The sequence below is a fragment of the Athene cunicularia genome (assembly GCF_003259725.1).
Source record: "Athene cunicularia isolate RWA chromosome 3 unlocalized genomic scaffold, athCun1 chr3_part1, whole genome shotgun sequence".
Classification (NCBI taxonomy): domain Eukaryota; kingdom Metazoa; phylum Chordata; class Aves; order Strigiformes; family Strigidae; genus Athene; species Athene cunicularia.
The window spans coordinates 116,541,810-116,555,883 of record NW_020799097.1 but is presented as its reverse complement, the minus strand read 5'-3'; the positions used below and the strand labels follow the sequence as shown (position 1 = coordinate 116,555,883).

General features: G+C 34.6%; 1 protein-coding gene across 1 annotated transcript in view; it reads left to right on the top strand.

Annotated features, from left to right (window-relative positions):
- Positions 1-14,074, top strand: part of USP34 (ubiquitin specific peptidase 34) — a 123,066-nt gene that overhangs the window by 36,234 nt on the left and 72,758 nt on the right. Inside the window, exons 9-20 of the mRNA XM_026844686.1 lie at positions 3,057-3,138; positions 3,232-3,324; positions 5,489-5,614; positions 6,015-6,144; positions 6,741-6,776; positions 7,176-7,306; positions 7,878-8,494; positions 8,949-9,163; positions 10,825-10,940; positions 11,025-11,152; positions 12,305-12,394; positions 13,256-13,351. Coding sequence (XP_026700487.1) covers positions 3,057-3,138; positions 3,232-3,324; positions 5,489-5,614; positions 6,015-6,144; positions 6,741-6,776; positions 7,176-7,306; positions 7,878-8,494; positions 8,949-9,163; positions 10,825-10,940; positions 11,025-11,152; positions 12,305-12,394; positions 13,256-13,351 — 1,860 coding nt within the window. The remainder of the gene's footprint in view (positions 1-3,056; positions 3,139-3,231; positions 3,325-5,488; positions 5,615-6,014; positions 6,145-6,740; positions 6,777-7,175; positions 7,307-7,877; positions 8,495-8,948; positions 9,164-10,824; positions 10,941-11,024; positions 11,153-12,304; positions 12,395-13,255; positions 13,352-14,074) is intronic.

Below are 14,074 nucleotides of genomic sequence, written 5' to 3'. Positions count from 1 at the left end.
GTAAAAATGGGATAAGTGACAACATACAAACTTAAATCATAGGTTAATATATTTATAGGCTGGCAGTTTATTTTTATTTATATGAAGTTCTGGAATTGCTTGTGAGTTAAGGTATTCACTCTGTTTAAAAGTGAGGAACTTATCAAGGAACTGGAAAACCACTGGACGAAAAAAACCTTTCCTGAAATTGAAGTGTTTAGGAAGTAAATCAGACATCCTTCATTTACACTGAAATTAGGTTTCTTTGATGAATCCTTGAATCTGCTATCATAAATATGTTTCTTAGTATATCAGAGAACAAAATATTTAGTGCTGGTAATAACTGTCATTTTAAAAGGCAGTGTATTTAGTGATTGGTGTGCCCTCAGCAAAGCTTTCTGGGAGGAACAATTCTCTCTGGGAAACAAAGGCTGCATTCTGCCTTTCACCAGTATTCTCTTGGTTTTGGTCATCCTCAACAAATCCATATCAAATGAATGTTTACCTTCAGAAATCTGAGCTGTCATATCACAGATGAGCTCACCAGTAGCATAAGGAGGTTTTTACCACTGAGAATACATCCATTAAAAAGGCATTCCTTTAAAAGAATAATCCATTATTACTCAGAAGAAAAATGTTGCAGATCCAAGATAGTAACATGATTAGTGACTGCCATACTAATTTAATAAAATGTGAAAGAACTTGCTCTATAAGAAAGTTTCTGTTCTTTCCTTTGGAGTAGCTAAAATGTGACATAGGACTCTGGATACAATATCTCATGGACATTGTGGCATTAGCAGAAGTATTTGGTTTAAAGAGACAAACTGAGGAGTATATCCTTTCATATTAACATCGCCTGGTCAATCTAGCAGTGTTTATCTGGGATTCATTCTGAAAGCTGTAGGTTTCAAAATTCATATCCAAGAAGAAATTCAGCAGTTGCAGAACAAAATTACCTCCATTGACTTATGACTCAGGTCTTAAGGCTTTTGCCTCTTACGGAGGACCATATGTCATGATTTTTTTTCCCATTCCATAACCAGAATTGCATCCATTCAGGTCTCCTGCATCTAGTAGGCGTATGTTCACTCAGGTGACCAGATCTGTCTACCTTTTCTTTGTGAAAAATGCAAGCTATGAGGCTTTCTCCTTATATTTTGATCATGTAGCAGGAAACACTTCAGCCCACAGCAAGGGGAAGCAATGTAAAGCCATAAGGAGCTGGGGGCAAATGTGCCTGAAGTTGAAGGAACTTTTTTGCAGGCTGCGTTTGGTTTTCGGAGTGAGAGTTGGGCACTTCTGATTTAAGGTGATTTTGTGATATCAAGTCTACCAACTGTCTGACAAAATGAAAAGTAACAGCTATAGTCTCTTGAGCTATACGAGCAGTGCCACTGTGGTCACTTGTGCTTGTCATCACGGAGGCAGGTGTTTAAGAGCATTTCTTAGGGCCATGTTTGTTGCTAAAGTAGCATATATTCAAATGAATAGTAAGTTCCTTTATCTGCAAAATCTGAAAAATCACAGCTCACATGTGAAAAGGTCTTCAGATTTTGTTAGACAGAAATCCAAGCCCTGAATGAGTCTGTAATGTGCATGCTCCAAAGTTTGGGGTAGGGATCTTTGGGGTGTTGGGGGTTGGGTTTTGGTTTTATTTTGAAGTGAGGCTGTAGGAAGTTAAGCAGAGCGGGATTTCATAGAACAGACCTGGCTTATCTTTTTTTATCACTCATTCATTGAGCAGATACCCTGACAAACTGACTTGATAGTATGAGAATGAATTTATTAATAAGCCATAAATGATACTGTTGGTAAATTGTTGTACCTTGCAAACCAGTTATTACTTAAATGTTAGTGGACATTATCTTTTTTGAAAAATATAAAAATATTTCATTCCCCATGTCCTGGAATTAGAATAGGACAGTATAGGAATGATGTGTGTTGAGTAACAGGAACTATGTTGAATTAATCCATAAAGATCAGGCAATTCAGAACAGTTGATGAACTGGAATCCTGTTTGAAATACTGTTGAATCCTGTTTGGAAAACCTACAAAGGCAATCGCTTTTTACCCAAAGAATCTTGTTTTCTTATGGTGGATTATAAAGATTGGCAATCCTGGAATTTTAATAGTGACCATAAATGTGACACACACACAGCAGTGGTAAAAATAATTCTTCCTATAGTCCTCTAAGACACTCCCTCCCTCCCATCCTCTCCTCCTTGTGAAACAGAGCGCTTTTATTCTAAGGCCATTTAAACTACAGGCAGTGCTTTAAATACTGTGATGTCCTCTAATTGCTTCTGGTGCCAAAATCTGGGTAAACAAACGTTTGCTTGAAAGGAAGGAATAGAAAGGAGCTTATGCACCAGTTTCCAGACAGGGCTGTCCTTTCTGGAAGTTCAACTTTTGTTTTGGAAAAATTCAGTTTTCTTGTCCTGTTCTGTTCGAATGTTTGCTTATGGGTTGGCAGTGGATAAAGTTCCCTATTGCTATGGATGAAACAAAGTGAGAATTTTGAAGTATCTGTATGCTCCATCTGTGTAAGTATGACCATGTAAAACATAGGTTTTAAAATCTGTATCAGTTGCTTTTTATGCAAGAGAATCTAAAAATACTGAAGTGGTTTTCTTTAAATATTAATTTTATCACTCCTACCTTTAGTTATATTTATCAACTCAGTAGTTCTGGAATTTCATTATAAAATTGGGTTAAATAGCAGTGTTTATCAAAACCTTACTTGTGAGGTCTTTGAAAGTGGTCTGCAGATGATCTGTTGAGCTCTATTAACTAATAAAATTGGTAGAATTGTTGATTACATGTTGGCTAATGATCCAGAGGGTTGAGAGGGGAGTGTTGATATTTGGCATTCATCTTCCAGCTGAAGAAAAAAATAGGGAAATCATTTGCTTCCTACCTGACTGTATGAATGTTGAGTATGCTTTGAGTTGAAAAAAGTTTTTGTATGCTTTCTACAGTTACAGATAATAATTTGAAAGACATGCTGTGCTAAGGAAGAGCACAGTGTATATAGGCAGATAATTTTACATATATTTGCTCTCTTTTTTCACCCTTAGGTCAATTGCAAAAGAGCTTGCAGACTGGCTTATCAGCAACAATGTAGTTGAGCACATTTTTGGACCAAATTTACATATTGAGGTTTGTATAAAATTTTTGTTATTTTCAGTATAAACATGGAGGATTAACTTCTTGTTCTAGTAAATCTTTCCTCAATGTGTTCTCACTTTGCAGATCATCAAACAGTGCCAAGTGATTCTGAACTTTCTTGCAGCTGAAGGGAGACTTAGTACTCAACATATAGACTGTATTTGGGCTGCAGCACAGGTATATATACAATTTTTATAATTTCAGAAGTGATAAAATACCAAGGTAGGAAATGGCAACTTAATTTGTTTTACATTCTTAAAGTTGAATTTCTTAGTTTTTCTTATCTGAGTGTTTTGCTGACAATTTTTAAGTTTGGTAGCTGCCACAATTACAGATTTTTTTTTTTTATTAAATACAAAAATTCAACTCAGCTACTTTTGTACAAGAAAAAAATGAAGTTGTATAGCAGAGACATAGTGTTTTCACTGAGAATGGGGAATAAGATTGTAGGGTAGATGTAATATTTTTAATATTATGCTAAATTGCTTTGCTCCTATGTATTGTAACTTCCATTTCTGTTACTTCTGGTGGGAACAATTTGGTGAAGATTGTAGCACTGAAGTTTACAGCTGTGCTACAGTGCTGGTGTTACATCTCAGTGCCTACTGTAGATTTTTTTTTTTTTGCTTGGTAAACCTGGAAACTCTATTTTTTTTTTCCTTCAGAAAGGATATATTTGTTTGCTACTTTTAATGGATTGATATGCTTTTTTGTTTTAGTTTGTGAGGTTTTTAATTTAGAGTATTTGAATATAGTAGACATTTTGATTTCTTGGTGTGGAAATTGGTTTTCCATGGTTTCATTCTGCTGTTATTATTTAAAAACAAACAAACCAACCGAAATCCCGGGGGGGGGGGGAAAAAAAAAGTTTTCGGTGTCAATTTTTCAGAAGAATACACTCCAAATGAAGGTCAGAGAAATAAAATTGATCTTTTTGAACAGATATAAAGGAACATACTTTTATACAAGCTAAAATTTGAAGGGGTTTTTTTAATCTGTTCAGTATTTCTCTAATTTGTTTCAGTCAAATACTACTGTGTACACATTCTGAAACCTCTGTAGTCCATTGTCATTATAACATGCAGCTGGTATGTTATTAAATGCTTACTATAACAGCATTCACTCTAATAAGCTCCAACAATTTTCTGTATCAAAGTCGTTAATAATTAGTTATTTCACTTACATTTTTAAAGCCATATTTTACCTTCCTTGATGTTTTCACACATGCAGTAGCTCACTAGTGTTAGACCTCTGGATTTTTCTGTGATACTATTTTAAGAACTTAATATAATTACCCAAATGTGATAATTCTTTTACAGTTCACATGTTCATTTTGACATACGGATATTTTAAAAATATATGTTTGATATCAGAATTAAATATATATTCTGATCACTTCCTTTAAAAGGTTTAAATATCTAATGTTTAAAAGACTGACATCTTTAACTGAAAGAATAGAAGGCCTTAAAGAATATATTTTCCACTTCTTAAACGAAATTTTTGACAAAATTTATCTCAAGATGTTTAAAAGCATCCATGTATAGAACCCACATACTTTCATGGCAGTTTGAAATCGAGAAAGATGGCTTATACCCCATAAACTACTGACATGTATATTTAATATGCCAGGAAGGCAAAATAAAATAATGAAAAAAACCCTTTTGAGGTGCATGTGTGGTACCAACATTAAGAATGTTTATTCTGAAAGCCTCCTGTAATCATTATTTTATTTTTTGAATATCAATATCCTTACAAACATAATGAAACCCTTTGAGTCACTATGAAAAGCAGCATTTAACCTAAGAGGAAACATGTAGGAGTACTGTCACTTTAAAATGTAAATAGAGTAGTTAGCTAAACACATTGTCATATTTTTTGACATCCATTGCTGGAAAAACAAAAGAATTATAAATAATCCTCACATGGTTCATACAGTCTGTTCTCTCAGTCTCATATTAGCCCATAATGTCCTTATTGGTATTTGCCACTGTTAATAAGGTAATCATTGCAAATGTTATTTCACTGAGGATTTAGCATATACACTAGTATTTTACATTTAAGTTAAAATACAAAATAAACTTCTGGTTCTTCTTTTCACCAAACCTAGTAGAACTGGAACCAAGGCAGATATTGTTACATCTGATTTCACTAAACTTAACATGCTCTACAATGTAAAAATTAAGTTTAGTCAAAATTGCAAGTCTGATGTAGTTTGGAATAACTGGAAAAGTGCTTCCTGAGTATTTATGCAAAGATGTTTAATTGTTGCAGTTTTATCACTCTTGAAATTTTTTTTTTTATTTTTTTTTTTCCGCTGTGTTATCTTCTCTGTTGTTTGTAGCTAAAGCATTGCAGTCGTTACATACATGACTTGTTTCCCTCTTTGATCAAAAACTTGGACCCTGTCCCACTTAGACATCTTCTTAACCTAGTCTCGACTCTTCATCCAAGTGCTCACACTGAACAGGTAAAGGCAAGGCGGCCAAACTGTAATGGGAAAAGAAATTACACTAGCATATTAAACAAACATCATGGATTTGTCTTTGTTTTTCTAAAAGGAATGTGTATAAAAGTAATATTCACTAATGCATAAGAGAGAAAATGATGAGTACAGTTGTCATGTTTCTTCAAGTAGGCCTTTTTTGGCTTTTGAATTATAATCTTTTTCAGAAGTTTTTGAAGACTGCATGACTACTGATAGATTTGAACTTAATGTTTGCGGTTAAAAAGGGTTTCATACAACATTATTTAGTGCATTCTTTTAATTTGATGAACTGTAGTATTGGCATATAGAAAGATTATCAGTGAATACTTGTATACAAAACCTGCTGCTTCTTAACAGCTCTGTTATCTGGTTTTGCTTATAGACCTTGTATTTGGCATCAATGCTTATAAAAGCACTGTGGAATAATGCTCTAGCAGCTAAGGCTCAGCTGTCAAAACAAAGCTCTTTTGCATCTTTACTGAGTACCAATCTACCCATGGGAAACAAAAAAGGTATGTGGTTTTCTAATAGATCTCGTAGTTAAATTTTTAATTTTCATAATCTCCTTGTTGTCTTTGGACAAAAAGGATGTATAGAACTTTCTACTTGAAGTATTTTTAAAAAGTGTCATTCTGGCATATTTTTCAAGCAGAAGTTGAGGATAAAGATGAAAGCATTACAACTTTGTGAGTGCATTTGGGAAGCTTTCTATTTCAGATCAATTCTGTTTGTATATATAAAGTAGTATGTTTTTGGTTTTGGTTTTTTTAAATTCAGAGGATGGTCTGTAACTCATCAGTTAACTATTTTTGTTCTGCTGAACAGCTGTAACTTACATAGCGAAATAAAGTCTTACAAAAAGCTTATCTAATTTTTACCTAGTTTTTGATACTACATTCTATTTCTGAGTTTTTTGGTTTTGTTTTTTTTTTTTTTTTTTAAACTTGACTGTGTATTTCCCCACAGTCATTACTAAAGGTGCTGCCAAGCCATTTTACTGTAGTTTCTCTTTCTTTTCCTACTGCTGATTTTTATGAATCATGGACAACTATATGCTGACAAAAAGCTTTTTAGTCACTTATTTTTCCATCCTGCTTTTTTCCTTCAGAAGAAGAGGAGCTCAGAAGAGCAGCCCCTTCACCTTGTAAGTATAGTTTTAGAAGTACACCACAATTGATACATTCGATACTACAGTGTTTTTCTACAGCTATCAAGTTTGAATAGAACAGCTAGTAAAAGTTTGCAGTTACATTTTTCTGAAAAGTCAAAGGAAAACTATATTTTATGTAGAATCTAGGAAATTCACATGGCTGTGCTTGTATACAAAAGAGACATCAGAGTACAAATTTTGTAGTAAAATGCTCAGTGTTCTAAAAGAAATTTTTAGTGTTTAGGTACATGGATTGTTTAAGTTGCATCCACTGTTCAGCTGTTTGTAGGAAGAATGCTGTTGGGTTCAACACTTGAGGCAGATTTATGTAATGCTCTTATGTTCTAATTAACATATATAATGAAGTAACTGGGAAACATGGTTTTGAACTAGGGTCACCAGCAGCAAGCCCTCAGAGCAGTGACAACAGTGACACCCATCAGAGTGGAGGCAGTGATATTGAAATGGAGGAACAGCTGATTAACAGAACAAAACATGTACAGCAACGACTTTCAGATACAGAGGTAAGAGCATAAATCTTGGTCTGAAAATTTTGTTACTGAGTTACCTGGTTTTGTTGTTTTTTTTTTCTGAAATAATTTCAAATCCTTAACAGGTACATTGCATGTATGCTTACCTGCAGCACGATGGTGTGTAGCTAGAATATTTACCTATGTTCTGTGCAGTTTACATAGAATTTACTGTACCTTGCCTGTGAATAAGTGTGTGACAAAAAGAACACCTCAAACAGATTCCTGCATTTAAACTGCATTTCAGTTAGATTAATCTCTTAGTAAGGGATTGCATGACATATTGTTTGTGCCACACTGTGACTCTGTGTATGTGCAAAGCCTGCATACATACCCTGTTACAAATAAGGTAATGCAAAAATTGAATTGTTAAATCTGAATCTTGCTCAGAGAATTTTGTCAGTGGCCACCAAACTGAGGAGGAATGAAGGAAAATTTGTAATTTGACACATTGCCTTGTAAATGAAGAATGATGTTTGAATGATGATGATGATGATGATGTTGATTATGTATTTTCAGTGGTGTTTTATTTTTCCACCAATCTTAAAAAAATAATAATTTTCAGGAATCCATGCAAGGAAGCTCTGATGAGACAGCCAACAGTGGTGAGGATGGCAGTAGCGGTCCTGGCAGTAGCAGTGGCCACAGTGATGGATCCAGTAATGAGGCCAACTCCAGTCACGCAAGCCAGTCTGCTGGAAGCCCTGGCAGCGAGGTGCAGTCTGAAGACATTGCAGATATTGAAGCTCTCAAAGAGGAGGAGGATGAAGAGGAAGAAGATAGGAGTCACAATCCCCAGAAAAGCAGTAGGAGCACAGATCTACGAAGCAGGAAACTGGAATCACAAACAGGCATTTGTCTGGGAGATTCACAAGGGCCATCAGAGAGGAGTGGTGCAAATAATGGGGCAGGAAAGGACCATGTTTTTAACACTGACTCTGTGACACCAGTGGATAATCGAATTAGAATGCTAGATGCTTGTTCTCATGCTGAGGATGCAGAGCATGATATGGCAGGGGAAATGAGCACTGCTCACATTTCACAAGGGTCTCAGGATTCTTGTATAACTCACACAGGGGACTTCCTTGGGGAAACTATTGGAAATGAATTATTTAACTGTCGACAGTTCATTGGGCCACAACATCACCACCACCACCATCACCACCACCATCACCACGACGGGTAGGTAGTTTGACATTTCTTCCAATTCCTTTTATAACAGAAATAAAAGTAGTAGCAAAATATTCCGTTTGGGCAAAAATTTGAATGGACAATTTTTCTATAATTCAGGATAATTTTGTCTAACAGAAATAAAAGTTATCTCCTCTAGTTACACAGTAATCTGCTTTGTTAATATCTGATTAAAGTTTTTTGTAGTTTTTGTGTTGAGTAAATAAGACAACATTTAAGAAAATGTTAAAAATGTCTTGGAAAATGCTGTGTTTAGTTAACATAAAAGAAGTCAACACAATCATCGTGACAGTGAGACCTTCAATTTATCTGTATTTTTTTTTCAAATTCATATGAAGATCTATTGTTTGGACAGATGATTCATCCTGACTTTAGCTTTAGGGAGACATCTGAAATAAACAACTTGCTCTTTGATATTGTCCATTCTAATCATCTTCTTTTACAGGCATATGGTTGATGACATGCTAAGTGCAGATGATGTCAGTTGCAGTAGTTCCCAAGTCAGTGCAAAATCAGAGAAAAATATGGCTGATTTTGATGGGGAAGAGTCTGGTTGTGAAGAAGAGCTTGTACAGATTAATTCACATGCTGAGCTAACATCTCATCTTCAGCAGCACCTTCCTAACCTTGCTTCTATCTACCACGAACATCTTAGTCAAGGTAAGAGTGAGAAAAAGACAACAGAAAACCATTATACTTATAACTCGGTTTTATATAATTTAGAATTAGATTCCAGTCATTAAAATAATCAAATTATTTTAACCATATGTATTTGCCCAAAGAAACGATGGTAACTACTGAGATTTTACTGCCTTCTCCAAGAGATTAATTTTTTATCATGTTAGATGTAGCTGTGTTTACCTTTTTTAAGTGCTCCCCTCCGCCATTTCTACTGGAGCTTTTAAAGTCATTAAAGAGCCTAGCAAATGTTTTTTCTAATAATTTATTAAAGAGAGGTGGTACTGAAATACGAGGGTTTTTTTTCCTCTCTGAAACATTATGTGTTTTTTCTTCCGGTGGGTGGATCTTCCTGTGATTCCATATAGAGGATAATTTTGGAAAAAATGAGTTAAAATATAACTTGATATCTTAGGCAGCTTGCCTTGAAGGGCATTTTGTGCTATTTAATCTTACACTGCCAAATGCTCTTGTTTACTTCAGGGTGCAATTTAAGATGCTACTAAAACACTTCTCAAGAATTATATTATCTTTCCATATGCTATTGCAGCAGCTTTATTTTCTGTTTTATCCTTTTAAATATAATGGAGGGGATGGTTAGTGAAGGTTTGACATTTTTCTTCACTGGTCTGGCAGAAGCAAGTTTTGCTATCTTCCAGCAGACAGTAAAACCAGAACTATTTATATCTTTTCCTGAAACACAGTTGAGTAAGAAGTCTCCTTTTTCTTTAGGCTTAACATTTCTTGTTATGTGGAACTGAGTTATAATTTCAGCCTGACATTGAAAATTTGAAGGATTTTTTCCTACACTGGAGTTGGAATAACTACTAAAACTTTGTAGTTAAAACATGCTGTAAATCAGCATATTTTTTTCAATATTTTTCCATAGATATTACACATCTTACTGAAGATCTAAATTGTTGTTTGAGCATGAGGCCTTCAGTGCAGAGTATTTTTGACACCTCTAGTCTTGCACGTGCAAGTAATTACAGTGTTCTGCACACAGTCTAAATTTTCTACTTGACTTTGCTGTTGCATGAAAATAGTATCAAATAGTAGATAAATGAATGGTGCCAGCTGTGGCCACACAGAAGAAGGAAAATGTCTATCAGTGTTTATGAAAACATGATGGGTTTCTAAAATCATGCACTTTGATACTCTATTGTATATAAAAAAGGGTGTTGTTCTTCCTGTTTTTTAGTTAGAAGAGATCATGTAGTATGAGGGGAATTTATTGAAATGTGTTTCTCTCTTGCTTTCCAACCACAGTAGTTATAAAGATACCTCCCTTTGGACAACAGCACTACAGAAGGATTTAAGAAATACTTTAATTGCACTATGAATTAAATCTAATTAACCTAAAAGGCAATTGCAACTGCATCTGCAATTCTTAAGTACTCTTTTTATTGCACCTTGCCATTAGCTGAATACTGGCTTAACTGCCTTGTTGACTTCTTGGATGGTCATAATATTTTGTCTTCTAAGAACCCATGTATGAAGAAAGGCTGCAATTGCAATGTTGTTGTATGCGCTTCAACCAAGTTTACCAATAAAGCATGTCGTTATTCATGCACTTAGAGAATAATGCTTAGATTAGGTAGTTCCTTCTATTTATTCAATAACGGTCTTTATATTTTGTTCAGGACCAGCAGTTCATAAACATCAATATAATAGCAATGCGGTGACGGACATTAATTTGGATAATGTTTGTAAGAAAGGAAATACCCTTTTGTGGGATCTGGTCCAGGATGAAGATGCAGTAAGTTGAATACCAGAAAAGAATATTTTTTTTAAAGAAAATAATTACATACTATTCAGTGACCTTTCTTTCTACTTGCTGTAGATTCATCTCTCTGAAGGGTTAATAAATGAAGCAGAGAAGCTGCTCTGTTCTTTAGTATGCTGGTTCACTGACAGACAGATTCGAATGAGATTTATTGAAGGCTGCTTAGAAAATTTAGCAAACAACAGGTAACTTGAATAATAAATTATCTGTTTTTACATGTATCTACTTTTGCAACGTATAGGAAATACGAGTTGACTGTAACGGTTATTTAATTTTATAGGTAGTTAAGATAAACCAGACAAAAGCAAAAGTATAAAAATAGTTTTCAAGGTGTTATGGATGTTCCATTTTTCTATTCTATTCTATTCTATCAGTGTCCTGAATTTCTCTTATCTTGTTGCATTTGTCTGTTCTCCCTTCTGCCAGAGGTGTTACTGCCTTCCTACCATTTGGTAAAATCGGGTCCACATCTTAGCCAGTTGAGTGCAAGCATTAGCCTAAGCATTTTAAACTGAATATTTAGATTTTACATGCAGGGGGCTGAGGAGCAGACAAGTTCTTTTCCACCAAGTCTGTTGTGGGGCCTGACTTCTGTGAAGAAGCAGCTGGAGGTAGGAGGTAGAAGTAATACCTTGACCTCAGATAACTTGTTTTAATACCAGCCAAAGCTGTGAGATTGTACAGTTTGATTGTACAGATTGTGCAGACTGGCAGAAGTGGAATTTATTTTGGTGATAGTCAGTCAACTGCTGGACACCACCTGTCATATTATGTTGTTACCTCTTGCAAAGAACTGTATTTGCGAGATGAGTTACAAGTATGTTGAGATATTAATTAATAAAGGAAATATGAAGATACACATCACTGGTACAAATGTTCCATTACATGCACTTCTTGAGTTTTCCTAGATGGTTGTCTTACAGACACAAGTAGGTGTGTATTCTAATGAGTTTGAGGGAGATTTATTTTTGCTGTCATCTGTTTGTAGAAAAAACAAACTCATTTTGATGAAATTTCAAAAGATAAGTTATATGAAACTGAAAAATAAAGAATTTATCTTTTGAACTTTAAGTCATTTTTAATAAGGAAAAGGTATACTGTTTTATTTTTACACTTGTCCAACAGCTGTGTGTCCAAGGTATTGCATGTAAAGAATTTGAAGTGTGTGTGGTTCACATTCAGGAGACTTACTGGCTGACCTGATGGTAGATTTCTCACAGTGTTTACAGTGAGCCTCTTGGCTCACTGAACCTGAGCTTCTCAAAGTAATTTTACAATTGATGGTTTTAATTTTGTAACAATCACACATTGTCATCATTTTTCTCTTTCTCCTTTAGATCAGTAGTAGTTTCACTTCGTCTTCTTCCAAAGCTGTTTGGTACGTTTCAACAATTTGGGAGCAGTTATGATACACATTGGATAACAATGTAAGTATCCCCCTCTCCCCAACAGACTAAGCCAGCAGAAGTGATGACATTTTAGGGGACTGCTGCAAGGCTCATTCCTTTACTGTGGTCCAAATTAATAATGACCTGGAGTTATCATCTGTCTGTTTCATTTGTCTAGATGTATGAGCTTGTCTAATCAGTCAGACCTAGATTTCATCATCATACACATTACTATTGTAACTGAGGTGAAGACTTTATTGTAACACACACACACACCCCCACCACACCCCCCATTAAATCCCAAAGGACTTGCAGACAGTACTAAACATCCACTAATAGTATATTGTAAAAGGTTGTAATAACTTGGTGTTGCGTCTTTCTGTTCTGATTGTGTGTCAAATGCTCTCAGTAATAAAGAATTCGGTCTCTAAGAAAACCTTTGAAATCTGAAGATATATAGTATAGCATTCCTTACTGGAACAAACTATATAACTAGCTGGTCTAACTATAGAGAACAAACTACTGGAACTTCTGGGGAAGATTACAGTGATTATCAGTTTTTCTTGGCTTTTTTGACATGACATTTAAATATATGGCCAGTTCTGAGTTTTGGCTTAGACTTTTTCTGAATTAGGGCCTTTAAGAACAGTTTTCATGGTCTCACAAGGGAGTGTTCTGTCAGTCCTGTGCCTGAAAATAACATTGTGGAGCCTTATGGATGACAAGGAAGAAGAGAATACTGTGCTGGAAAATACTCCTGAATCCATGATAGAAGGAATATTGAATGTTTACTTTGATTTTAAGTGTATGCAATTTTCCTGTAATACCTGTCTAATTTCTGTAACTTTTCAGATCTTTTTAAGCAAACCATAATACTTTCTGCCTTTTAAATTGACACAGGTGGGCAGAAAAGGAACTTAATATGATGAAACTTTTCTTTGATAATTTGGTACACTACATTCAGGCAGTCAGGGAAGGACGACATAAACATGCATTGTAAGTACACAACTGACTTTGAGTGATATTTTATGTTTTTAAACGTTTCTTTTCGGATGCTTCTGTGTACTTGTAAATAAATACTTTTTATAGGGACATTACACGCTTAGGGAGACAAAAGTCTTTAAAAACTGTAACATTTTAAATAGCTTCCTTTTCCTTAAAAAACCCCAACGCTCATATCATTTTTGTTAGACGTTATGTTCAATATTTGTTTACATATAAAACATGAGGATTTTAAATATTCAAATGAGTTTAAAGTGATTTCATATCATTAAACTATTCAAATGTTTTAGTTTTAAAATATGTTATCGTTAATCTTTGCAGTAGTTTTTTCTGTTAAACATCTTCATCCATACTTTCCAATCTGTATGATTAAAATTAGGTGTATATATACAAGCGATACAATTTCTAGCTTCCCAGGCCTGGAGGAACAGACTATTCATGTTTTGACAGATGTCAAAGTCAATATGTAAATATGAGCATCCACAATTGAAAAATGTTGCTATTTATGGGTTCAATGTTTACTTCGTCATTCTCCTTTATATTGGACATTGCTCTATAGAGAAATTACTTAAAAAGCTGTTTGGGAGTGGGATGATTTGCTTTAAATTCAGGCAAAATGATACGTTGTTATATTCCTTTGATCATTAAGCTTCTACCTTATAAATAGAAACCAAGTTAATATTTTCATATACATTATGAAAATATTTTAATAATTGG